This window comes from Nematolebias whitei, chromosome 5, assembly GCF_014905685.2.
Source record: "Nematolebias whitei isolate Nwh7 chromosome 5, NemWhi1, whole genome shotgun sequence".
In the NCBI taxonomy this organism is placed as follows: Eukaryota; Metazoa; Chordata; class Actinopteri; order Cyprinodontiformes; family Rivulidae; genus Nematolebias; species Nematolebias whitei.
In genome coordinates this window covers 7,528,979-7,556,343 of record NC_056502.1, presented here as the reverse complement: position 1 = coordinate 7,556,343, position 27,365 = coordinate 7,528,979, and the positions used below count along the sequence as shown (strand labels likewise).

Below are 27,365 nucleotides of genomic sequence, written 5' to 3'. Positions count from 1 at the left end.
GCACGTTTTTTTATTTATCGCGGAACTTCAGGGTACGGATCCCCCGCTATAAACGAAGGACTAAAAATTAATCTGCAAACAGGAAGCATGTTTTAACTGTTGATTCCCAGCTCAACCTTTTCCTCCTTTAGACATCAATGTGAGTCAAACTCTACTTTTTTTAGGCCGGCACAAAGATCCATGGCTGCTAGCGTTCCCCTTTTGTCTTATTAATGACACAGCTAGAAAACCCACAGAGAGAGGCCATGAACCTGTCTTTTTTATTCTTATTTTCTGTCCACTGGAAATAGACCCAGCCTCGTGCGCCTTGATAAGTGAAAAGCACAGAGACACTCCAGCAACGAGAAAGATGACACTCATCAGTGAACTTCGGGGTGGCAAGACACTCCAACATACGGTGCGTGAGCATACGACTTGTGATGGTTGCCATAGTGATGTCCCTGAGGCTCATCGCAATATTTAGACTAACCGCTCTGAGCGACAGCTGCGGCTCAGACTTACTGCTTTGATCAAATAAAAGCAATGCTGCGAAGGCCTAGAATTTTTAGATAGCAAGTGAGCTGAAGAAATACTGACCTTGCAGCATCTTTTAAAGGTTTACTTTTTCACTCGCTATGCAGTGCACGAGCTGCAGATTTGGCTTCACATTGCCTGTAATATGTTAAGTTGTTTATTTCTTGCACAGTTGCAGCTGATGGAACTTTAATGCACAGTGGCTCAATTATCTTGTGCAAATAATGTTGGTCAGATACAGAAAATGGATTTTCCTCAAGTTACAAGAAAAGCAGGTGCAGATAATGTAACGTGTCAGTAAGATGTTCTCATTGAGCCTCTTTGAAAACCTGGACCTGCTTCCTGGCACAAAATAGATTTTTGGACAAAATGAAACCAAACATTGTGTATATCTCTACAGGGTTTTGAAATCGTTCGTGAGCTCATGCACTATTTTGTTTGGTCGTAGCAACCACATTGAAACATGTTATTATGACGCAGCGTTTCCAGCTGAGGATAAAATTTTGCCAAAGCTTATGAAATCTGTTATTGTCAAAACTTCAGTCTAACAGAAAACCAACAAAATATTTTCCAGATGTTCATTGTTGATAAAAAACATGTTAGCAAAGTGTCATAAATTGACTTTTTGTTATTACTACACAACTACAAAATAATACAATTAAATAATTTTAACTTATTTTGTGACTAAAGTCAATAGATAACTAAAGTCAAAACATCAATTTTTGGGAGTAGTGCTTTAATTGGATGTGGGGCTGGATCATAAATACAAAAGTTTTACCTTCATATTCTTCCAACTCACCTACAGGCTGTCACACTGACAGGCAGAGTAATGTGACACTTAATCCAAAATAACTAATTAAAATTAAATGTGTTTTTAATTAATGGGCATTTTGATCATGCAGCTGGAACATAAGAGCTACACGAGTCAACAAAATTTAACACCTCGCAAAAATAATCTAAAATGCATTTCTCTTTTTTAGTCAAGCAAATTTCACATTTGTTTACATCAGGGGTGCCCACACTTTTTCAACATGTGAGCTACTTTAAAAATTACCAAGTCAAAGTGATCTACCTGCTATAAGGCCTTATTTACATGAGAACAACCTCTGGAAAAATATGTTTTTTCAATGTTTATTGGGGATAATAAACAAAAAAATGAGCAGATTTACACGGAAACGCTGTAGTTTCCATGTCAGATGGGTTGCCAGATAAGAAATTATGAACTATAGTACTGTCACTTGAAAATGAAATTATTTTGACCTAAACTGTCATATGTGCTGAGTAAAGATATTCTCAGATGAGGTGTGTGTTGTGTTTGTTAAACGTGCACAGAAAAGAAGGGGGTAAATAAGACACGTTAAATTTATCTGGCAACCCTTATGCCAGGCTCAGCTGCATTCATTGCACATGCATGACCACAGTTATGTCTAAACTGATGAACACACAAATGTCTCTTTGGATTTTATTAGTTTTGCTCTTACATGCTGAAAAAAAGTGAGCAGCACAAAAAAAACTGCACTCTGCCATTTGTTATAACTGTTGTTAGTGCAGAAAAACTTTGGACTGTGCACATGTTCGACTTCACACTTGTGTAGCATTTCACACCACCATGGGGGGGGGTCCCCTGAAAATCTCCACTCTGAGACCTGGATTCAGAAACCTTCGGTTTCAGAGAGAACGAGGGCTGTTGTCGTGTAAATGAACGGCCGAACGTTCACGTCAATAAAGTGACAAATTTCATAGTGAGGATGGATGAAAGGCTGACGTCTATTTTTTTTTTTTTATGTCATGCGGTCTGCCCATAATACCTTTGTGATTAACCAGTAGATCACGATCAACCGGTAGATCGCGACGGACGTATTTGGGCACCCCTGGTTAACATGATCAGGACTTAATTATTGTACTGCAGCAAGCCAAAAGGAGGAGTTTAACCTTTGTGGCTTCCACTTCTGTTACCTTGACATAAATTAAAATTGACTGTATGTCAAGTAGCCGAAGCCACCCAATAGGTTTATATGAATGATGAAAGTATGTTCCTAAATGTTCGATTCTTTAAATACTACAGATTTTATAGAACAGTGAAAAATGTCTTAAGCACAGAGAAAATATTTGCATTAAGCACATATTAATGACATTTCAAATACTTTAGAATCCACGTAAACACACACCTGTTCCGAGGTACAGGACACTGTAGTGCTCATCGTTGACTGCCAGGACAATATCTGCCACCGCGTGTGTGATTTGGTCGTCTGTGGGGAGGTCGAGTGGAGCCACGCCAACAGGACGAATCACATCCTCTATTTCTGGGTGGTATCTGATCACCCCGAGGTTTTTGATGTTGTTTTGGCTTTCAGCTGTTGAGGGGTTCTTGCGGGCACACTGAGGAGAGAAGTGGCGTAATTGACTTCCATCAGGACCGACTCTTGAATGACTTAGACATGCTTGGACGAAGAGCTTCCAAATTGCTTGTTTTTATTAACTCACCCCTTTTCAAAAATAGCACTTCAGGCTTTTTGTTTCTAAATTGCAGGCTGACTCATACGTTTGCACATCTTTTATTCTCAGCATCACAATGAGAAAAAAAAAAAAAAACTGAAGATTTTCTTACCATGCCAGGGCGACTGCCAATGAACGGACTGCTGTAGCCTCTCAGTTTAGAGGTGGAGAAGGCTTGGTCAATATCTTCAATGGAATAGGCACAGATCACGGTTCTGCCCCTGAAATATTGATGAGGAAACAAAACACCCTTGAAGTAAACAAGGCAAGGACAAAAGAAACAGCAGGAATAAATTCTCAGCTCTGGGACATTAATGATGTAAAATCTGGGGACGTGTGTGTTTAAAGCTAAGGCTTTAATTACTTGTATAGCAAAAACTCAGGTGAACGTTCAAAGAAATGATTGTTTATAATTAGTCTTTTCCCCCCTTTCAGTTTATATTGTTAAGATTGCCATTTGAAAGGGTGATGCAATAACGTGGAAAAACCCCAAACTAAACATTTAAAACTTAACTTAGTTTGTTTGTTTAAATTGTTTACTTTGTCTATGTTAGCGTGAAAGGCAGTTGAAGAGACCCACCATACCTTTACATTTTGGGATGTAGAAAACGTAAATTAATGCAGACCATGACCAACTGTGGAAATTGCATGTAGATTTATTAGAGGTCGGAAATTTTCTTCATTCAGAAGATTTTTAACCAGTTTTTGTTTTTCCACCTCACCTCCTTTAGGCACACCTTACAGGTTTGACCGCTGTTTGCCTCCATAACATCCTAAATTAGTCACAGCATAGATTCATTGAACTATTGGAAAGAATCCTTAGAGGTTTTTGTTCATATTGACTTAGTCTCACAGAGGCACATCCTTTATGACCTCATGTGCACACTAAAAGTGCTTGATGGAATTGAGCTGTGGCTGTGGAGGCCGTTGTAGTCCTTTCAGTCCAGATGCATCAGAGCAGGCTGTTTTCCCACTTTCTTACTGACTAACTTAGGTGAGCCTGTGGGAACTGTAGCCTTAGTTTCTTGTTATCAGTTAACAAGAATGGCACCCTGTGCCGACTTCTGCTGCAATGTTGGACATGTGGTGCATTCAGAGATAGTTCTACAAAAACCTGTAGTTGTAACATTTGAGCTGCTGTTACCGTTCTATCATCTTAAACAATCTGCTCATTCTCCACTGACCTTTGATATCGATGAGGCCTTTTCATCCATACAACAACCGTTTAATGGCCTTTTCGTCCAAAACATTTTTTTTTCCTTCTCTATTTTGGAGCATTCTTTGTAAGCTCAAAAGAGGGTTGTGCACAAATATCCCAGTAAATCAGCGATTTCTGAAATAGTCAGAGCAGTTTGTCTGGCACCGACCAGCGTGTTGTGTTCAAGGTCATTTAATTCTCTCTGTTCACTCAATCTCATGTTTGGTTTGACCTTCAGCAAATTGGCTTCACCGTGTCTAGATGCCTTAATGTATTGAGTTACTGTCAGCTGATTGGTTAAGTAACTATTTGTTTTAAGAAGCAATTGAACAGGCAAATCTAATAAAAGGGCCTGTTAGTGTAGATAGTATCTAATCTATTCTTTATTTTGTTTATTTATTTATTTATGCTCTGGATTTTTTTGTGTTGCGGTGGCCTGAAGATTTATTGAATATGTCCAAAGGTAAAAAGGTGGAGTGCATCCTGTTAAGGTCACTAGTCTATCACAGGCCAAACACTGAAACAAGATACAAACAACTCCAGAAACTCAAATCCCCTCAGGCACAGAGGGAGCATTTAAGCTACACATAGAAAGGCAGTGTGGCCAAGATTTGAACCATAGACCTTATTTTTACGAGACAACCATGCTAACATCACGTCACTGTGTCAATTCCAGCTGATATAACTGGAAAATAGTTATTTACTCAACAAAAAAAAAACTTGATCATTGCTGGATCCAAGTCAAAATTTAATGAAAATCGCAATGATAATATATTTTGTTTTAAAAATTCTAATGAATTCTGCAGGTGGACAAGAGCATTTTTTATATTTCTAAGAAAAATATATTAAACTTGACTGATTATAACCTTTCAATAATTCCATATCTTGGAAAATACAAAAGTTTCTGAACGTCAGTGTTTAGTCTTGACAATTTTTTTCAAAGCTGACTTGTGTGGTTGCACACACTTTGAATCTCAATGGTCCCAAACTTGCTGAATTTATCCATCCAAGCTGAGGGGTGCATTTTAAAAGCTTGCATTAAAATCTCACCATGCATTGGAGAAAAGGCCATACATGACCCCTGCCCTCTTGTCCTGGGCTGTCAGCACCACGGCCTGCCTCATGTTGTTGTACTGCTGTTGAGTGTTTCCTGCACCACACATCACTCTCGCCTTCATGAAGGTGGTCCAGGAGTCTGCCAGCAGGGCTTTGATGCCCCCTTCATCCACCTGGAAAAAGAAACACAGAAGGGCTGTTACCACAAAGTCATACAAGGGCAGCAAGGTTGCCAAGCTCCTTGAGACTCCTGCATTGTGTTTTGTTGCAAAGTTCAGTCTTCAGACCCATGCTGTGCAGAAAAATCACAACTTGTGGGGAAAAAAGGCATCTTCTTTTCAAAGCTTTTGATATAAAAATTGGTCCAAGCTTTTTGTAAACACAAAGCCTGAGGAGGAAGACTAATTTTGAACTATATATATATATATATATCTATATCTATATATCTATATATATATCTATATATATAGATATATATATAGATATATATATAATTAGTTTTTGTTGAAAGTCACGTATTTAAAATACTTTTTACATTTGAGAAAATAAAAAAGTTGTGAAGAAGTATGGACTTAATGCTAATTTCAGATTTGCCGTGTGTGATATAAATTTAAATAATAATATTATATATATTTTCATTTTTAAAGATAAATAGCATAAAGTGATGTATTATATTTGATATTTGAAGATTTACAGGACATCGTGGCTCAGTTGATAGAGCTGTTGCCTCACAACTTGAAGGCCGCATGAGCGATTTCCTGGGCTTTCTGGGTGGAGTTTGCATGTTCTCTTCGTGCATGCGTGGGTTTTCTCCAGGTACTCCGGTTTCCTCCCACAGACCAAAAACATGCATGTTAGGCTGATTGGTAACTCTAAATTGTCCCTAGGTTTGAGTGAGAGAGTGAATGGTTGTTTGTTTTTTAGTATTTTACATCGCTTCTTAATGTACCGGTAGATAAACAGGTCTCTCATGTAAATGAGTCCTTGAGGCTCAATGAGACCAACTTGTATAAATAAAGGTTGAATTAAAAAAAAAAAAATCAATTGAATTGTCTCATTTGTCTCTCAGTGTCCTTGTCATAAACTGAAGACCTGTCCGTGCTGTCCCTCCCTATTCCCATCCCAAAATGGAAAATTCAGGTAAAGACGATGAATTGATGGCTGAAAACAAACCAGGTGTACGTTTTACTTCTTTAATGATTATGCAGTAGTAATTGTGATTTAACCCTTTTTTTAAAGTGGTAACAGCATGGGGTAAAAAGACATCTTCTCATGTACCTGTCAGAGAAAAGACTAGAAAGGATAAACAAAAAAATCTTTAAAAAAAAAAAGGTTATTCTACTAATAGCTGAATAGTCATCACCTCGTGTGACATTCTCCTCTTTAACCTTTTCATTCCATGTGACATCCTTGATTTGGGAATAAATTAGAGGCTGAGTTGTGAATCACACAGAGCAGCAGGTGCTTTGCCTTTCACAGCTAATCTGGAAACACCTGAGTTAACTTCGCTGATTGCAAAGTTTCAAGAAAGGAAGCATCTTCACAACTTTGTTTCCCAAGCAGAGGAGGAGCACTCTAAAGCTTTACAGCACATGATTCAATTTGGATGAATATACAGAACATAAAAATGATTTCATATAATATACAGCACCACACCATGTTTTAACATTTTACTTGTTAAAACACCACATTCTCAAAGAGAATGCTGCTGAGGTCCATGTGATTTATTTCTTCTTCTTCTTCTTCTTCTTCTTCTTCTTCTTCTTCTTCTTCTTTTTTTTTTTTTTTTTTTTTTAGGTTTATCCATCAAAACACCAACTCTCAGAAGATTTTTCCCATAGTTTAAATGTTTTATTGCTTAAACAATTAATGCCTTCACCTTTGGCACATTCCACAATGCCAACAAGAGATGTTTACACTACAAAGCATCTGATTAGGCTTCCTTAACCCCAACTAATGCCCAGGACTCCAAACACTTGATAAAAGGGAAACTTTAAAAGGAGCATGCAGCACAACACAACTTGAAAGGTTTTGAAGGCTCTTTAGCTGATTCTTTACCGTGCAGATACGACCAATCCTGGCCCTGTATGGCTCTTCATCCACTCTGGCTGTCTTGTTGAACTCCGTGAAGAAGAAGTAGATTTCCTCCTTGAATTTTTGTGAAGATGGGATTACAGCTGCACCAGCAAACTGTGGATCTGCAGAAAATATTGAAATATATTATCTAAAATTATATCAGCTCACTGAGAATGCATTACTCCTACAAGACATCTCAAGCAGAATGAGTGAAAAGCTTGAATTTGCCTTAATATTACATTATTGCATCAAGTTTCTTGAAGGAATACGCATCAGCTGCCACCTTTCACGATAGAACTTTGATTCAAGATGGCCGCCACAGCCACATCTTGCAAAATGTACTGATGCTGATAATATAGCTGAGAATGACGCTTAGCCATTACCAAATAAACTTTACTTCATTATCTGAAATTTTAGCTCTAAGTGTGAGTCAGTGGTAGTTTTATATCCCACGATTACTTTGGTAGTCAAGAAAATGGTAAATGGTAAACGGACTGTACTTATATGGCGCCTTTCTATCTTATTTCAAGATACTCAAAGCGCTTTACACAACAATCTGTGCCCTCATTTACCCATTCATACAGCACTCTACTAGATCTCTACAAAGCTAACTGAACAAATCATTCTAAAGAAACTAATCAGTGATTTATCACATTCATACACTGATGGGACACACATCAGAGGCTATGAGGGGTTCAGTGTCTTGCCCAGGGACACTTCGACATGTGACTGCTGGTAGATTCGAACCCCCAACTCTCGCATTGGAGGACGACTGCTCTAACCACTCAGCCACAGCCACCCCCAGTGGTTCTTGATATTTTGCTAACATACAGACACACTTGACTTGAATAGTACAGTAGTCCCTCGCTACTTCGCAGTTCAACTATCACGCATTCGTTATATCGTAATTTATGAATGTATAATATTGTACAAAAAGTAGTAAAAATAAAAATTGTACAGGACACATGATTGTCAGCTTTAATATTACTCATGTGATTGGGAAAGTACTGGATACAGTACTGTACCTGTATAGTAAAAAGTTAATGAAAAAATAAAATAATTTGAACGGGCGTTGCCATTTTGTATTTTTTTCTCACTAAGCTTGTATTCTCGCTATTAAAGACTACATTTCCCAGAAGCCAACAGGGCCCCACCCAGAAGCCCCATTTCCTTCTGCTGAAAAACTAGAGGGAACATTTTGATCTGATCGGAAAAAGTTTGGCGTTTATTACTGTGACTTCGGCACCCAGTGGATGCAGAGATCCTCATGGAACCCACCAAACCTGACCAGAACCGGAGCAGAACCAAACCTCCAGACCCATCGGTGAATCTCGAGTGCTGGTAGCCGGCCCACGAGGACTTCCAAGTGGGGACATGCACCGCCATAGGTCCGGCGCTGTTTCCCAAGCCCATCGGGACTTTTTTCATTCAGACTTGGACTCAATCGACCACCTCCGGTCCCACGCTGACTAACCAAAGATCTGCAAACCCCACCCCCTCACCTCACCCCCAAAATACTCTTTGGCATTCAAGGGCTGCACTGAACCAGACCAGAACTGGACCCCCAGACTTAGTGGTGAACCCGAGAGCTCCTAGCTGGCTCGCGGGGGTGCGCTGATAATAAAATTTATTAGAAACATACGAGTATGTTGTTAAAATTAGTAGGTTAAGAGTTAACAACATTGATTGTGGTTTTTGTCGCTGCAGGGTGTGTCTGCAGAAACGAAGCAAGTCGGACCAGAACCGAGAGCCGCTGCCATTCTGCAGAGCTAGTAAGTAAAAATGAGTAGCTACATATACAGTACTGTATGTATGTTGTTAAAATGATATAGGTTTAAGAGTTTAGAGCAAGATAAGAGTGTGGGAAGGGTTTCTAAAGACTTAAAATATATATAAATACTAAAATAAATATGTCGCTTCTTCACGGATTTTCAATTATTGCTGGGGTTTGGAACCTAACCCCCGCAATCAACGAGGGACTACTTTAACGGTAAACGCCAATATTTTCAAATTAAAAGTATGTGTTGTGAACTACTCTCATCTACTACTACACTAAATTTTAGCACATCTGGCTGAGGTGTGGGGATTTTTGTGCTTGGATGGGCATCTTAGGTGTGGTGGCCATCTTGAATGGGATTAACTCCACAAAGTGAATCAGTTGTAGATGCACATTTAGTGAATACTATCAAAGCATTTCATTAAAATGTGTTCAGTGGTACATGACATATTTTTCTAACGCTACATAAATGAACACAAGTGATAAAAAGGTCACTGTAAGTGTCAGCAAGAGCATAAACTCAGTGGAAAGGTTTCTGCTTGTAACTCTGAGTCCACCTACATGCTCTTCTTGTCTCTTAGCAGTGATAGTAGATGATTTACAGAGTGTACCACCCACCATCTCCATATGCATTTATTTTTTTAACCTGTATGGTTTCTGCGTGACTCCCCTCCTCCTACTCACTCAGCAGCCAAACGTTCTCCGTCTTCAGGAGTTTCTGCGGGCCAAATGTGCGCCGGATCGAGCCAGCGTGACCTCCCACCGATGACATAGCAGAATACAGACTCCCATCTGAGACAGTCAGTGGAAAAAGATACAGAAGAAAAGAGATAGTGAAAAAGAAAAAGGAAGATTGCTCAACAGTGCTAGGATGGGAAAGGGGGAGGAATGATTGTAGTGAAACAAGAAGGGAAACAACTGAAGACAGAGGACACTAAACACAACATAGAACAGAAGGACAAAATAGAAGAGACCCAGGAGGACAAATATAAAAAGGAATATTAGAAATAAGGGAAATTAATGAGATCAGGAGCAAAGAAGACATGAAGGCAGAGCAGCTCACTGAATAAATGAGCAGCTATCTGTCTCCACATTCTCAGAGCTCTGTCTCCATAGCAATGCAGAGGGGGAAGCATCTGAAATCATGGCAGTAACATCCTAATCAGGGCTGATCACTTTTTGAATGCTGCTCAGCTTAAGCAAAGGCCCGGCTCATTGCATCCACAATCACTCCCCATCTGGAAGAGCACCCCGCGGAGAAAACCAATCCCTCACTGATTTGAGTGCCTCTTCAAACAACTCATCTGCATTAGCTGGTGCAAGAAACAGCCAATTTTTGTGTCTCTCTTCATGCACAGTGACTGCTAAAGGTCACTTTAATTAGAAACATTTTTATTTGGTTAATGTGACATGCTGTCTAATAACTACACAGTAGGGAGTTTTGTTTCCTGTGGTGTGCACCAAGGCGTTAACAGCCCTATTTGTCAGACGTGAAGCTACACCTGGCATAAAGTTTTCCTTTTCTGTGTAAAGGCAATCCATATTGTTCGATTTGAAGATCAGAAAATCTGGGCAAATCATTGTGTCTTTTCTAAGTAAAAAGGATACAATTCTGTAATAGTTATTCTAAAGAGAACTTGACCGTGACCACTTGCTCTTGTCAAGGGCAGATTCTTTCCCTCTCCTCTCTCTCCTCTGCTTTGCTTTTTCTCTGTCCTGTCTGTGAAACTGCTTCAGAGCCTCTCTCTACATATCTTCCAAACCGTAATTCTTTCTATGGATCTGGTCAGCTGGTCTCTCAATGCAGTCTCGATGAGAAGATAAGCTTCAGGCGAGCCGACTTGCCCTGATGACGCATGCAGCTGGATATGTCATGGATTCCTGGGGCGTTTGGAAGGTTTCCTGCTTTTTGGAATCAGAAGGTTCCTGGTTTATCAACAAACAAGGACGTCATCAGCAGCAAATCTGGCCCTGGTTGGACTGCCTGCCTTATGTGACGGTTTGCTCTGTGCCTCAAGCACCCAGACTCAATTGTTTTGCGAACTGAACCGCAAATTGGATGTGATTTGTAAGAATCGCAGGCCACTTGTGGCCCCTAGGATTCACTGGCAGGTGGATCAGATCTTGGGAAATACTCTCAGGCATGGGCCAGAGGTGTGTCCACTTGTCTGCTGAATTTCTTAGATAGAGAACTTTACTAATTGGCTTTTCTATGTATGTGAATGTTCCTGTAAAGTGCCCTGAGATAACTGTGTTGTGAGTTGGCGCTATATAAATAAGCTGAATTGAACTGAATTTGGACGTTTGGGATTCGTGAGGACCAGCAAAGACTCAAGGTAGACTTAAATCAGTAAAGTTCTGCCTGTCCCCAAAACAAATGTTTATCTGAATTCTTCTCCCCGGTTGGCCTTGACAGTCCACCTTATCTCAGTTCTCCTGGAGGACCTGTAAATTCGATGCACTTATACTTTGTACTTAAAAAATAAATTATGAAAATACAGCACTTAATCTTGTCAAGGAAAAACTTCAATATAAAAACTGTGTTTTTGAACAGTTTAATAAAATATTGTTAATGCATTACAGTTTCTTTCATTTATTTATTTATTTATTTATTTATTTATACAGTATACACAGTTAATTCCAAAGAGTTTGAGTTATCTTTTCAAAGCCATCCTACAGTTTCTCTTTAGAGTCCAGAACAATAGACGGTTCAACTATATTAATAATTTGTTCTGTCCAAATTGTTTTGGGCCAAAGATCTTTTAACAATTATAATCTTTCAAAAACGTCTGAAATAAATTATTTGGTTGTTTTAATGATTTATGAAGACACAAGAATTGAATAACTATGTTAAACATTAATATGTTTTACCATCTGTAAATTAAAGTACCGTTCAGGTGTTTCCTTCCTTTTAAAATTTAGCACTCTGACACTAGTAGATAGGTAATTTAAGATATTCTGTGTTTAGTCCATTTTTGGGGGGAGGGAGGCTTTATTCATTCTCATATTGTAAACTAAATCAAGTCGCTCTTCAATTACATTTCAAAATGAGATTGTTTTTCTAATTTTGTGTATTCAAACATTTGTGTGATGATCTTACACGTATAATGAACACAAGCTTGATCAGAATGTGTGGAAAAGAACCATATTTGGTCAGAGGGTCCATAATTTTAATTTAAACTAGACAGCTATAGGTCAAAGTGCATAAACTCTAGAAAAATACATATTTTAAATTGTAAATCTGTCAAATCTGACTAACATAATGTAAGGTACTTCAGATAAAACAGGATATCCTCCTTTTTTGGGTACAAAAAAGAGGGGGGTTGTTAAAGGCAGATCACTTCTAGGCACCTTGAATTGAAGTGTCACCTCATCCTGACACAAATGAGATACCTTCAAATATTTGAAGGTGACTTCTACAAAAAAAGACAAGTTTCAAAGTGACAGTGTTCAGAAATGATTGTAAGTTTCCTGTTAAACTCATCAAAAGTTTTCAACTTTGGTTAAGAAAGTAGGTTCATTGCACTCCATCCATCTTTCGGATGACTGTACGTACATATTCTCATTGTATCTCAGTGTAATGATAATAAAGCTTATTCTGGTTCTGATTCATTCCAAACTATTCTGAGCTTTGACACTAATTACTGCCTTAAATATTTATTATGTTATCCAGCTCTCTGTTGGGAAGTGGTTTTACTTCTTCTTTCGGCTTTTCCCTCTTCAGGGGTCGCCACAGTGAGTCATCCTCCTCCACCTCACTCTGTCCTCTGCATCCTCTGTCCTCACTCCAACTACCTTCATGTCCTCTCTAACTGCATCCATATATCTCCTCTTTGGTCTTCCTCTTTGTCTTTTTCCTGGCAGCTGCATTTCTAACATCCTTACACCAATATACCCACTGTCCCTCCTCTTGACATGTCCAAACCATCTCAGTCTGGCTTCCCTAACTTTATCTCCCAGTTGTTCAACCTGTGCTGTACCTCTGATGATCTCATTCCTAATCGTATCCATCCTGTCCCTCCTAAGGAGAACCTTAGCATCTTCATTTCTGCCACTTCCAGTTCTTTCTCCTGTCTTTTTGTCAATGCCACTGTCTCCAAACCATACAATATAGCTGGTCTCACCATTGGGAAGTGGTTTTACAAACTCTTATATTGTAAATAAAAAAAATAAGTACCTAATTTCTAATACTGTTCTGTTGCCTTGTTCAGGTTAAAGCAGAATGATACCCTGTTAAACAATGATCTTATGTTGCCTGAAAATGTGTACTGGAAGATGTAGCAAAGATTTTTGTTAGCATTGTGAAATGTGCCAAGCTAGTTTATAAAATCATAAATTATTTTCCGCACTTATGTACATATATAACTGATTTGTATCTAGATACACAAGTCTGATTTTTTTACTTGTAAATAACATAGATTTTTATCCAAGGACCCATTGGAGAAACATTTGTGAACTGGTCTACAGCAGCATGATCAAAGTTCAAAATTCCTTAACAAATTTTTTCACTCACTTTTTTGAGACATTTTTTTTCATTTATTTTTTTTATTTCCATTTATGCTTTATAAAAAGTTAGAGTCGTAACTTTAATGGGCACAAGGCTGGCTGGAATACATGACAAAAATAAACATTCACAATTCGACAAACCTTTTTAAAAATATTTTTGTTTGTTTGCTTGTTTGTTTGCTAAATGGTCCATAACTGACAACCTGCTTTATAGTAAAGTTATAATCAATCAAACTGAATGCTTCATTTGAAAATACACAGAAGCCACTTTGCTCCAGTTGTATCCTACACCAATGGTTTGTTGAGTTTCTATCATTCTGATTTTGTACAAATCTCAGGTCTCTTTCCTAAACAATCTTTTTCTTTGTAAACACAGCACCATTTCTAGAGTTCATCCACATGAAAACATAGAAAACAACTCTAAATGCTGTATTAACCATGTCAAACCTGTATATTGAGCTGTAACGATGCCACACATAAAATAAAAATACGGAAACAGTAAAAACGACAGGGAACAGATGCTTCAATGTGTATAAACGAAAAGAAAAGTAAAGAAAAGGTTGAGTATAAGAGCAATTGTTTTTGTAGATGAAGTGGAAATTATACTTTGTGTCAAATTAAACTACCATTGACTGCAAACTTTGTCAGTTCAAAGACATGATGGACGATTTCAGGCAGAGTGTCAAGCAAGAAATGAAGAGAAAAGCGTTCCTTATTAATTTTCAAATGGTTCGGGGTAAATTATTTATACACGAGTGTCAGCCATTTAAAACTTGTCTCATTTCTCTTGTTATATGTATTTTTGATGTATATTGTGCAATGCTTGCTCTAGTGTTGTTGACATCTTAAGAAAGTGATTAAAACCCTTTTGTCCTTAGATCGTTTGGTGTAATAAGAACAGGCACTTGCTCAGCTCTGTTTAAAGCTATTGTATTCCCCATAGGTTTTGCCACCTCATTAAAATTATACAGTATGACCAATGGTTCCCAACCCTGGTCCTTGAGGAACACCATGCAGCATGTTTTAGTTGTTTCCCTGCTTTGACACATCTGATTTAAATGAAGGAGTGATTAACAGGCTTTTGCAGAACATGCAGAAGTAATTGTATCACTGAATCTGGTGTGTTGGAGCAAGAAATCAACTAAAACATGCAGGATGGTGTTCCTCAAGGACCTGTGTTGGGAACCACAAAGGTTCTGCTGTAGTAAAGCAACTGGTGTTTGCAAACCAAAAAACAAGCTTGAAATCTGTCATTATAAGTGTTGTACATCATACGGGTGGGACTTTGACGTGCCTTTTAAGGGTTTTTCTCACTTTGGAACCCATTTTCAAAATATATATATATTAAGGGGGTTTTCTAAAATGCCATCTCCCTGTGGATGCAAGTCAGTGTGGAAGGGATCACTGACTTTTACAAAGATGTGTGTAGTTTCCTTCTTGTCTTCATTACCTGCAGGTAAATTGATGAACTTCTGTGAAGGGTACGGTGGTGAAATGTCAGAGGGGGACGCTATCTGCCCAGCACCCTGGACGTCTGTCAGCACTGAGTCATTTACCTGCAGGACGAAGGAGGGAGATATTAAAGTTTGTTCAAGGCCTGTTTCATTACTTACATTACCCCACACTCATTAGATAAGCTTCAATTTATCTGTGAAGGATCACATTCATTACTTAGTAAATTTGTGTTTTGTGGAATGAATACCTTCAAATTTGCATCCTACCAGCTAAAGACACAAGTGAGGAAGTACATCAATGGTTGTTGAGATTGCTAAATTTCTAGGAAAAAGCACTTTGCAGCAGCTGAAAGAAAGGCGCGCATGCTCAGAATAATTTGTCTGGAGATATTTACCAGCATCCAGCATCTGGGGCTTCCAGCATTTGTCCCACATGCTATGAATGTGTCGTTTACTTTCTGAAGGACGGTAATGAAATTATCACACTCCATCTGCGGGAGAAAAGGAAGATCAGTGGAAATGAAAACAAAAGGAAGAAAGACCCCCAAAAAAATGATGCAAAGGGAAAGGAATGCACAGCTTTTCTGATGGATTAAAGATTTTAAAAAAAAAGAGGAGAGAGAGATTGTGAAAAGGGGATTAGAGGGGAAGAGACAAAACAAAATGACAAACCTACCAAGGGATCCAGACAAACAGAGGAAGATGCAAGTGAGGGATGAGGAAACAAAGCAGGAGCACAACACGAAAGAAATTACTGGAGACAAAAAATGGGCTTGCTGAAAGAAAGAGATTGGGAGTCATCCATGCTTGCGACATTTTTGGCAGATAGCATGCAAAAGGCTTAGACCTGCAGTACAACGCTGCTAAACTGCATGTGCATCACTTATTCATTAGGTACAAACATGGACAATGTTCCTAACAGAATATGAATCTCAGGAAATAAATTCTTGTTTCAGGTCATACTGTAGTGTGTTGAAATGTGTCTAATGTGTTTTGTTTTTTTCTTTATCTTGCAGAAAGCAGTTAGATCATGAGTTCAGCTGGGCATCTGGTGACAGCCTTACAAAAAAAATAAAAAACCAGGAGTGTAGGTGGATATGTGGGCAGTCAGCTAGGCGTTGCGTGGGCAGATATTTTATTTTATTTAGTTCTCTTTGGCTGTGTGCATGCACATTTATATTAACAAAAGGAACAGTTTGTGTTCAGGCATGGCTTGTGCTGTGATTTGATCTTGCCCATGGAAAAACACATGAATTAAAGCAAGGGAGCTGTAATGGCAAGACTTTGGGCAGACATGCTTTATAACACACATGGCTGTGTGGTTTAAATTTTGGTAGACACCTAAAAACAGTTTATTTACAATTTTTAGATTGTGAAGAAGGTTAACCCTCGTCCTTGTGTCAAAATGACCCACGAGGCTTAGCTTTTAAAACTGAGGGACATAACGTGTAATATTTGTTGTATATGATATGGTAAGTTTATTTTTTATCAAACCATAAAACTATTATCTACTTTCAGAATACCAACATTTTACCGAAGCATGTAGCCATTCTGCATTAATGTTGGAACTTCTACACTTGTCAATATTTCTCTGTCTAATTAACAAGCTTATCTTTAGGAACAGAAGGTTTGTGCCCCGAGTCAGATTCGATTGAGTCATGTGGGCTAGATGGATTTAAGTAAGATTAGTTTTTCTTTTCCTGTGCTGTATTGTTGTCCTTAGTTTCTGAACCCTGTGGACACTCTAGATAAATATATGCTAAAGTGGATGAAGAGTCCAAAACATGTTAGCTCACACACACAGACTCCATCTTATGTCAGCAGTGATGTTTTCCATCAAATCTGCCTGTTTTTTTAATTCTCTCCTACAGGATCATTTGGTTTAATTTGGCAATTTGTTCCCTCTAAATGTAAAGATTATGATCACCGAGAGTTTCTCTGGCTCGTTTGACCAAGATGATCATACACACAAAAAACACCCTTTAGCATATGGATAATTGTCTTATATGGGTTTTCAAAGCATTTCAAACATTGAAAAGACTTCATGAACTCTAGAATCCGCATCACAACCATTCGTTCATTTTACAACTCGGCAAAAACAAATGTTGCCTTGTATGGAGTCTTTTCAACAATTGTGCAGATTTTTTTTTTTTTTTTTTGCCATGAATTCAACTTTAACATTTAAATTTGGAAGTGGCTGTGGATTATATCAGTCCATTAAATGGACGTTATTAGTTGTTATCATCCCATACGTAGCGTTCAGACTGTTCCCTCCTACCTCCTAGTAAGTTTAAAGTTATGTTTTTATGGGTGATAATATGCATCGCGGCTCACGTGTAAAACCGGAAGTGTATTTTAGTTAGCTTTATGTAACCCTTTTCCTAAACCTAGCCTTGCACCTGACCCAGACCACTGACCCTAAATTTAACCGCCTTACCCTTGAGTCTTAACCTAACCATGTGAAAATATTATCAGTGATAATAACGTACCTTTAAACCTACTAGGAGGTAGAGGAGGGGCAGTCTGACAACTACGTATGGGGATGATAACAACTAATAGCGGCCATTTAATGGATGATAACATCCAAAGCAAGTGAATTTGGAAGGACTATGCTCATTTTCCAAATTGTCTTCAAGATTCATGCCTGAAAGGTCACAACAAAAAGCCATGAGAGGATTACAGCTGGGCTAGCTTGCAACAACTTCAGCATTTCTTGAGTTCAGTGAAGCAAGTCTGTTTTTTTTAATACTCTATCAAGTAATATTAGCCACAGTGAAGGTCAGTACACATTGGCAAAGGATGCATTACAAGTTTACATTAAAAAAAGATGTGGGTGATCAGTTCTCCTTGCCCACCGCTGACAGACTGTAGCTGTGATTAATTTGGCAGCCTTGGGATGACACAGCTGTCACTGCAGTAAAGGCTGTCTTCTCCTTGCTCTGGTCATGACACAGTCATTTTAAAAAGCTTGTAACATACAGTTTTGTGTGTAAGTGTGTGAACAGAGTATTTTTTCCTGGCTGAAAAATAGTAATAAAGGTCATATATTCATCAGCAGTTCTGCTGTTCATAACATATCGCTCTTAGACACGGAGCAGTAAGATTGAACCACGGCAGCAAGTGAAGTGTGAAAAACAACTAAATCCAGCTTCAGCGTTATTTTCCACATTCAGGCTGAGTGGCAGCTCAATCTGCCAATGATACCATCACTCATCAGACTTTTACAGGTAATAAAAAGGAGTGAAGGCATCAAGGAGCATGATATCATAAGTCATATTAATCTCCACGCAGCGTCCCTTAAACTAGACTGATCATAAAATATCTGTTCATATCAGCAGAAGTTATCGCAAGAGAGTAAACATGAATGAATAATGCAACTGTAGGAACCAAAACATAAAGGCCAACCCATCTTTTACTAGAAAAGACTCAATTGTTAATTGTCTTTTGTTGTTGTCGTTTTGTTTTGCATCATTTCCCGCTGGTTTCATCTTTATTTTTTAATAATTATTGTGTAGGTAAATACTGTGATGTTTACATTTTGCATTGCTTTGAAGTTGTTTTGGCTTCATTGTTGCATTATGGTTTCTCACTGTCTAATATTTATTATTTTGCATTTCTTTTAATCACTTTGGTCACTTATGCCTCTTTGAAATACAGTAGTCCCTCGCTTCTTCGCAGTTCAACTTTTGCGGACTCGCTCTTTCGCGGTTTTTCAAAGTAGGATTGAACATGAGAATTATTTTTACAGGGCACATGACTGTTAACTTTAATATTACTTGTGATTGGGACAGTGCGGGATGCTGTGCAGTAAAAAGTTAACAAAAATAAAATACTTTGAACAGGCACTGCCATTTTGTAGTTTTCTCTCAATAAGCCTACACTGTATCCCCACTCCTAATGACTACATTTCCCAGAAGCCAAGAGTGCCTCACCCAGAGGCCCTATTGCTTTCTGCTGAAATACTAGAGGGAAAGTTTTGATCTGATCCGAAAAAGTTCAGCGCTTATTGCAGTGACTTTGGAGTCCAGCGGATGCAGAGAGCCGCATGGAACCCACAAAACCAGACCAAAACCAGACCTCCAGACCCATCGGTGAATCTTGAGAGCTGGTAGCCGGCCCACGAGGACTTCCAAGGGAGGACGTGCATCACCAAATATCCAGTGCTCCATCTGGAGCCCACCAGGACTTTTTTCATCTCCTTCAACCGGCCCACGAGAACCTCCGAGCCAGGACGTGCTGGTAAGTAAAATTTAGTAGCCACATAAAAATATGTTGTTAAAATTAGTAGGTTTAAGCGTTTAGAACATTGCAAGAATGTGGGAAGGGTTTCAAATGATCCCACATACTCGGGCATACTGTGTGTACTCAGTGAACCGTGCAGATACTGTGAGCACTGTCAGAAGATAGTTGAGACTTCATACTTGAGCGTACACCCTGATGGGCTGCAGCCCAGCTCCGCAGGCAAGGGGCATTTACTTTTGGGACAAATTGAGGTCACCGATTTGTCATTTGCTGACATGCCTACTGGATTGACAGACAGGTCACAAAAAAAAAAAAAAACTGGTGGCCCTCGGTAGAGCCAGCTGGCAGCCCAGGAGCAGCAGCCATAGTGTTCTGTGTTTATATGTTGTTAATAGAAAGTTTTAAAAGAAATAAAAAAAAAACAGGGAGCGCTGGCCCTGCAGTCCACACATACCGGCCCACTGGGAAATCTCCAGACCCTCCCACAGCCATGCCGGGCCCGATTTTAATTCTCAAATTCTTTCATTTCTCACAATTTCAGTCATGGTGTCAACGGACGAGGAGGAAGAGGTCACGTACCTTTCCCCCAAAAAAACAAAAAAACAAAAGAAAAGGCCATTAAACCAGACCAGGGATGAAGAAGGGGACTTTAATACATCGGTGTTGCATACAAACAGTCCGTTGCCGCGCAGTTTATTGTGTGACACAGAGTACGCGTATGCGGTCGTAAAAATCGATCTTATTTTATATATATATATACACACACACCTGTAAATGCTAAAATAAATATATAAATACCAAAATAAATATAACGTCACTACTTTACGGATTTTCACTAATTACAGGCGGGTTTAGAACCTAACCCCTACAATTAACAACGGCCTACTGTATTTATTTCTATTGAGGTAATTTTCCATCTTTTTTTTACCATTTGTCTGTTTGTGGTAACTGCTATGAATATGGATGTTCATGAATAAGCTTTATTTCTGTGGATTAAAACGCTCTGAGCATTAGTGCAGGTTGTGGTAAATATTCAAATGTTTGTCTCTCTGTGGTATTTGAAATATTTACTGTAATTAACTGCTCACTGAACTGCACATTGTTTTGGTCAGATGTTTTAAGGGTAAAGTGGTCTCTAATGCAATTATAGCTCCTCTGCCTATATACCATTTTCAACATTCTCATAGTGTTTTGACCATTGGATTAAAGAAAATGGATCAACATATGAAAAATACACAGCAGCAGCAATCTTAGCTCAGAACATAGCAGTGATAATAAAGTATGATGTTGAGACAAATGCACTGTTGAGCTGCTTTGCAGACGTGATGTGATGAAGACGCTGACAGTGAGGATGAGTTCTACCTCGAGCGGTGCCGCCTTGGCCTTGCAGGTATCAATTGCAGTCTGATCGGATGCTGCTGGGATCTGTAAGGAAGAAGAATGTTTATTTTATGTCAAGTTATTTTACACTGAACTGCTTCAGTGTCATACCAGCCTCAAGAAAACAATGCTTACTAAAAGAGACATACAGTGAGACTCATTTTCTCACTGTATACTTATTTAAACGATTGTTAGTTGTTGTAGTTGCAGTGTTTTCTCAATCCCACCTTGATATTTTTTTAGAAACAGCCTCTTAAATAATCACCATGAATTAGACAGAGATGCATAAATGCTGCAAAGGAATCACTTCTTCTGACAAAACTGCTGAGGTGTGGCTTTACATTGGTGGTTTTAGTTTATCTTACCAAAGACAATAACGACTTTCTAACCTTTCAGTAATAAATGTTTCTTACTCCATGTTACCAATTGTTTGGGTGTTTAATGTTGCCACTTGCCATACTGTAATATTCTACTAAATCATGCTGCACCATAAGTGACTCAGATTGACCAACTGTGACCTAAATGTTTAAGAAAAATAAGCCATCACAGAGGTTGACCTTTTCAAGCAGTTGAACAAAGGGAAACACATTACTCTTTTGTGTTTTTGCACCTGTCATCAAGTCAAGGGAAAATCCAACCCTTATGCTGCAATCAATTCAGAACCTAGAGCAAATCCATGCCTGGCTAAAGCAACTATTTAAGTCGCCCGCTGTGTATTCAAAAGCCTAAATGTGAAAATAATCGTACAGTGAGTTGCGCTTTTTTCTCTCTTTTCAAAAGTTCAAGTCACAAGTCCAGCTTCTTTATATTGCGTGACCTAATTTCTACAGTTTTTATTGGATCTGTTCTGGGTCAGCAGCAGGCAGGCCATCAAATCTCTGTCTGCCCTGATAGCCTCACAGCAAGATGGCAACTAGATTTAGAGCTGGTCACATCCAGGGATACAGCTACTCCTAAATTATTTTTAATCCCTTGACCATTAGTTTGTGGACACTAGATATTTACATGCACAATAGGTAACATATTTTTCACCACATAAGTCAGACCTTTTTGCATAAATTTCAAAGCCCTGTGACTTATACACTAAAGAGACTATGTTTTTCCCCATATTTATAACAATTTTTGGCTGAGATTTGACAATTTCATTCATTCTGACATGGAAAATATTGAACAATACCATTTTGAGCCACTAGAGAATCCTCGAGTAGTATGGCAAGCCAAGTGTCTCATTAATAGGTAAAAGTGGCTACTAATGAGACACTTGGCTTACCACTGAAGACATCTTCGTCTTTACTTTCACTTCGTCTTCTTCTGGAACTCCTGGAGCAAACATCAAATCAGCTGCATTTCGTTACGCCGCCCAGGCGAAATGCAGCTGATTTGACCATCAAAGTGCGTTTATTAAGGAAAAGATCAACTGAGACACACCTTTACTATAATGTTGAGCAAACAAATAAATGTTTTTTGGTGGTTAACTTGGTAAATTTCGAAGAAATGCACAGCGAGTCCTCCCTCTGCGCACTCCCACAGCCGCGAATCGACTTTTGAAATGCAGCTGCTTTGACCATCAAAGTGCATTTATTAAGAAAAAGTTCAACTGAGACACACCTTTGCTATAATGTTGAGAAAAAAATAATTGTTTAAGTGTTAATCTTGTTAAACTCTTGTTAAAGTCCTCCCGTGCACGCCCCCACGGCCACCATTTGGCAGCCAATCGATCTTTGGCACAACACCGGCCCATGTTTCCGGGTTGTCAGCAGTGACGCATAATAGATGCAACTTATACGGCGAAGTGACTTATTTATGTTTTTTTCCACTTTGTTAGACATATTTGGACTGATGCGACTAATACTGCAGTGTGGCATGTACAGCGGAAAGTATGCAATAATTTCCACAATCTGATGTCAAGTTTTATTTTTTTGTGAACAAACTGTATGATCCTCAGTTGATGTGACCATTGATGTAGCTCATTGAGCAGCAATAATAGGCTAATTTTATTTGGAGAGAGACTCTTACAGAACGTCTTGTGACATTTTAAGGACTTTACAAAGACTCACAGTTCTGTCATTCAATTCAAGCATGTGCATGTAAAAGATTTGTGCAACAAACTTTCACTCCAAATAGTTGCAGAGTCATTTCAGACGTCTCAAACTCATTTAGATTTGACCGCAGCCATCTCCAACTTGTTTCAGGAATGCAAAAGCTGAATTTTGACACATGCATAAGAATTCTCTTCTGACAAAAAAACATGTCCAGGTCAAAAAATAATATGAATTATTGTTGAAAATAACTGATCCTAATCCGAATGGCCTCATTTTAAAAGATTTACTTTTCAGTAAAGCTGCTGAGGTGGGTACAAAGTGGGTTAAAGTATATAATGTGGGCAACAAAATAATGTGCACGGCCTAGAACACAGTTTAAAATATAAAGTGTTATTTTCAAAGTTAAGCTGCTCAAAATGCAGCTGCATGGTTCCCTGGTCACCAAATTTGATGAGACTGAAAATTACTTATTTTCTCACCAACAGTCACAGTCCAGTGAGATACTGGGTGGGCTACAAGCATCACTTTGCAAATACCTGCCGTAAAATGGTAAAATGTATAAGAAAACAAACTGCAAAATACTAGTACTGACGTCATTATACAGTTTCATAGCAACAATATGCTAACTTGCTATCAATCTAGAGTTGTGACACATTCTTATTCAGATTTAACCACTGAAAATGCACAAATTGCACACTACCAACAGCTGTGATGGTCATTAAAGACAAGAAAATGCCAAACGCTACGGTTTCAAGTGCAGTCCGTTTAATTTGTCATTAAGTGACGAAACCACTGACCCGTTTGATAGGAATTAGATAGTTATGCTGCGCAAAATCAATCAAGAAGTCTTCAGTAATTAAAAACAAGAGGCACAACCAATTCATTAGGAGTCAAAGTGTTCAATTATAATGGAGAGCAGAGCCAGACAGAACCTTCTGATTTTAAGCAACACTTCAGTCTGTCTAACCCAAAGCCAAACAATTAGATGAATCTGATCACCTCTTTTTAACTCAGAAGCTGTTTATGAACTGAAATACATCTGAAGTATTTTTCTAAATGAGGCCAGCCGTTCCATTCATCCATTTAACTTTGGCGTTTACCTACAGATGAGAAGCTGCTCATTAAAAAAATGTAGAAAAGAGGCAGGCTTCCCTTGCTCTCTGTCCCATGCTGAGCCAACTGCCTGCTGGCAGACACACAGAGCAGCATCAAGCCTCTCGCAATGCTCTACAGAAATGCCAGAGTATGGTAGAGCCGGAAAAAAGCTGCTAACTCTGCACGAACAGCTATTGATTTATGCACAACAGCTGAACAGAAACAACAGCTCGACGTTAGGCTCAAAGGTGCCTCCCTCTGAACTAAAAGATCATCCACACAAATGTATTACTCCCAAGACTAGATACAAATCTGAATTTAAAGTGGACTAACCTTTGTAGCAGATCTACTCTTTGATCATGCAGTACGGTTTTGCAGATCAAAAACACAGTTTGTGAGCACCTGGTTGCATTATCTTGATGTGGGTCATGAAAGTCAATCTGAGGTCACATTTACCTGCTGGTTGTCGACCCCCCTGTCGGTAAAGTTCAACACATAGATCGTCGCCCGGCCGCCTACGTAGAGAGTGTCGCTTCCTTCCTGGTGGTACATGCTGATGTAGTTCTCGGGTCGGTCGAAGTGGTACCTGGGTGGCTCTGAAGTTGAGAACAAAGAAGCAGAGAGATTAACTTTATTGAGGTACACCAGGGAAATTATTGTTAATACTAACTATGCCATGTTGATATAAAGTTCAACGGCTTGAACTAAAAGTACCAACAGGGATAAATCTGTTGCTCATCATTGTTATAACAAAAATAATAACACTTCAAACCTTAAACCAATGCGTCAATACAACAGATATACAGGCTTATAATTTATTGATACCACTTTATATTAAAGATACTCTTGTAAATGACTAATAAATTGCTATTTATTAGGGCAAAACAATATTTGGCTATTACAGTAAATTAGATAAAAAAGGACACTGCTGAATAATGTCTTGCTAAATAGTAAGAATATATTTATCTGTATTTTTATTCTTATCGTTTACATGTATTTTTTTTACAACATAGGATTTCAGTATAAAATATTTGTGCATATTTATGCATATAAAATTATTGCAAGTATCAAATATGTACCCAGTACATACCCATTAATTACCAGGCTGTTTCCTGTTAAAAAAAAAAAACAGTAAATACCTGGTAATTAACAGGCAGTATACTGTAGATATCAAGTACATAACCTGTAAGTACCAGGTATGCACTCAGTAAGGGCCAGGCCATACCCTAAAAAAAAAAAAACAGGCACATACCTGGTTATCTCTAAACCACTTGTTGTAAACAGGACAACTAGAAAAAAATAACTTTTAAATGAATTAATGAAATACCTGGTCTTGACAATTAAGGAGTCTGATCTAATGTATGAACAAATGTATGAAACTCACTGTAATGCCACTTTAATTGGTTATATGTGACTTATCTGTGCTGCTGATTATCCATGCTGCTGATCTCTTGCCATTATGCTGCTGTATTCATACCCAGCTACTCACCACAGACTCATGTTCGGGCTGCTGTTTAATGCACTTTTTTTTTTTTTTTACATTATTAGTGTTTAGCATATATATTAAATATTTAGTGTATTGTTTAGAGTTCCTTTAGCGTATACCTTAGTGTGTTTCTTAGATCCTTATATACTATTTATTTAATATACTTTGTTTTTGCTATTTTTGGGTGTACCTGGGATCTTGAGTACACAATTTCATTCCACCTCATGTACCATATGTGATGCGAATGACAATAAAGAAACTTGAACATTGAACAGCTTTTTACAATTATTTTTAAATGGTTTTAAAGGCTTTATAAAGTGTTTACTTTTAAATCATTATTGAAGGTACCCTAATTGTAATGCAGTATTGAATATTTTGTTAGATTATAAGGAATCAGTCAAAAATATATAGTTTTTTATTTCGTTTGAAAAATTAAACAACAAAAAACATCCATCATAGTAACAAAAGATGATTGGATGAAGCCAGAACGGAGGCCTTTCATGTAATTTAAAAAGATAATCCAGATTTATCAAGCCTAAGCTCCTTTAGAAGGTAAAATAAGTTGAAAGTTTAGAGGTCTTCACAACAAAAAGGCCAAATGTCCAGTTTGTATGCACGTAGAGTCCCATCAATATCACAGCCAACCGGATGAACCCTGGTAATGAACTGGTTGCATTTACCTAAACGTTTGTTCCAACATCGCTGCCCTTTGAGGTTTCACGTCAAACAACAAGTCTGTACAGACTGAGTGCTGGAGAAAAAGGGCATGTGGTGGGAGCATAAATATCACTCAGATATTCATGTGGGCAAATCCAATCACAGAATCGGTCACTGCAGACACCTCCAGAATGCTCAGAAGTACACTTGAGCATCTCTGAGTCACACATCTAATCAAAGGTGCACATACCTACACATCAACTGTGCCTGCACTAAAGATACAAATTACTGCTTCTGTTTATAACAAATAAACAACAAACACATTTTCCCTGAGAGATGTTTCATAAACTCTTGTCTAAAAGTATGAACAAACAATAACTCTAAACAAAAAAGATTTTCAGTTCATTTTTTTAAATAAAAGGGACACAGAGTCTGAGGGAATTAGCAGGATGAAGAGGTGGTACAGGTTGCTAGCCAACCAACTACGTTTCTATGGAAACAGAGGCCTCCGTTGTTGGCGGGAACCTAATTGATGGAGCTTTTTTCCCCCTCACAAGAAAATGAGAAATACGCGAGGATGTCCGCTGTGGCTGCTGGCTGAGGGGAGCATCATGAGGCTATCAAACCAACAGATTTAGATTAATATTTGTTTTGGTGCTTGACAAGCAGAGCATCGTCACTTCCTAAATATGCTTCAGATGATTCATCTTGGTTTGAGCAAAACTCAGTCTTGGAGACAAATTATCATCATCCTCAAAGAAGATTTTACCACCATAACAAATATTTATCTTCATAAATCTCTGATTCATCCGAAAGACATTTCTTCTGAAGTCATTTTAGAATATCACATTTTAAAATTCATTGGTTTGAAAGGTAGAACATGAGACATTTTTCACCGTAACTGCTTTGGCTACTGCAAGCTTGTCATAAGTAAAGATGTATTATGCTGTGTAGGTCCAATACATGGGGTACTAAAAATAGCAGTATGTTTATTGCATCAAAATATGAAAATTGTGTATTTTTCTTATCCTAACCAAGTACATTTGCCTTAACAGAAATCAAACACAAAACAGAATTATAGTCAAAAAAGGTATATAATTGGAATTGGATATAAAAGGGAGTGACAATGATTTTACCTCAGTGTGTGTATGGGTGGGGGACTGGACTCTGACTGCAGTATATTCAAAACTTTGCCAATAACTGTTGGAATACATATATACATATATATATACATATATACATATATATATACATATATACATATATATATACATATATATATATACATATACATATATATATACATATATATATACATATATATATATATACATATATATATACATATATATATATACATATATATATATATACATATATATATATA

The 27,365-nt window shown here is 38.1% G+C and overlaps 1 protein-coding gene across 1 annotated transcript in view; it reads right to left on the bottom strand.

Moving 5' to 3' along the window:
• Window positions 1-27,365, bottom strand: part of si:ch211-113g11.6 (uncharacterized protein LOC559008 homolog) — a 58,053-nt gene that overhangs the window by 15,542 nt on the left and 15,146 nt on the right. Inside the window, exons 2-10 of the mRNA XM_037676131.1 lie at window positions 24,292-24,431; window positions 20,681-20,743; window positions 15,472-15,567; window positions 15,073-15,178; window positions 9,801-9,908; window positions 7,322-7,461; window positions 5,258-5,436; window positions 3,122-3,230; window positions 2,682-2,892 (exon numbers count right to left, since the gene is read on the bottom strand). Coding sequence (XP_037532059.1) covers window positions 2,682-2,892; window positions 3,122-3,230; window positions 5,258-5,436; window positions 7,322-7,461; window positions 9,801-9,908; window positions 15,073-15,178; window positions 15,472-15,567; window positions 20,681-20,743; window positions 24,292-24,431 — 1,152 coding nt within the window. The remainder of the gene's footprint in view (window positions 1-2,681; window positions 2,893-3,121; window positions 3,231-5,257; window positions 5,437-7,321; window positions 7,462-9,800; window positions 9,909-15,072; window positions 15,179-15,471; window positions 15,568-20,680; window positions 20,744-24,291; window positions 24,432-27,365) is intronic.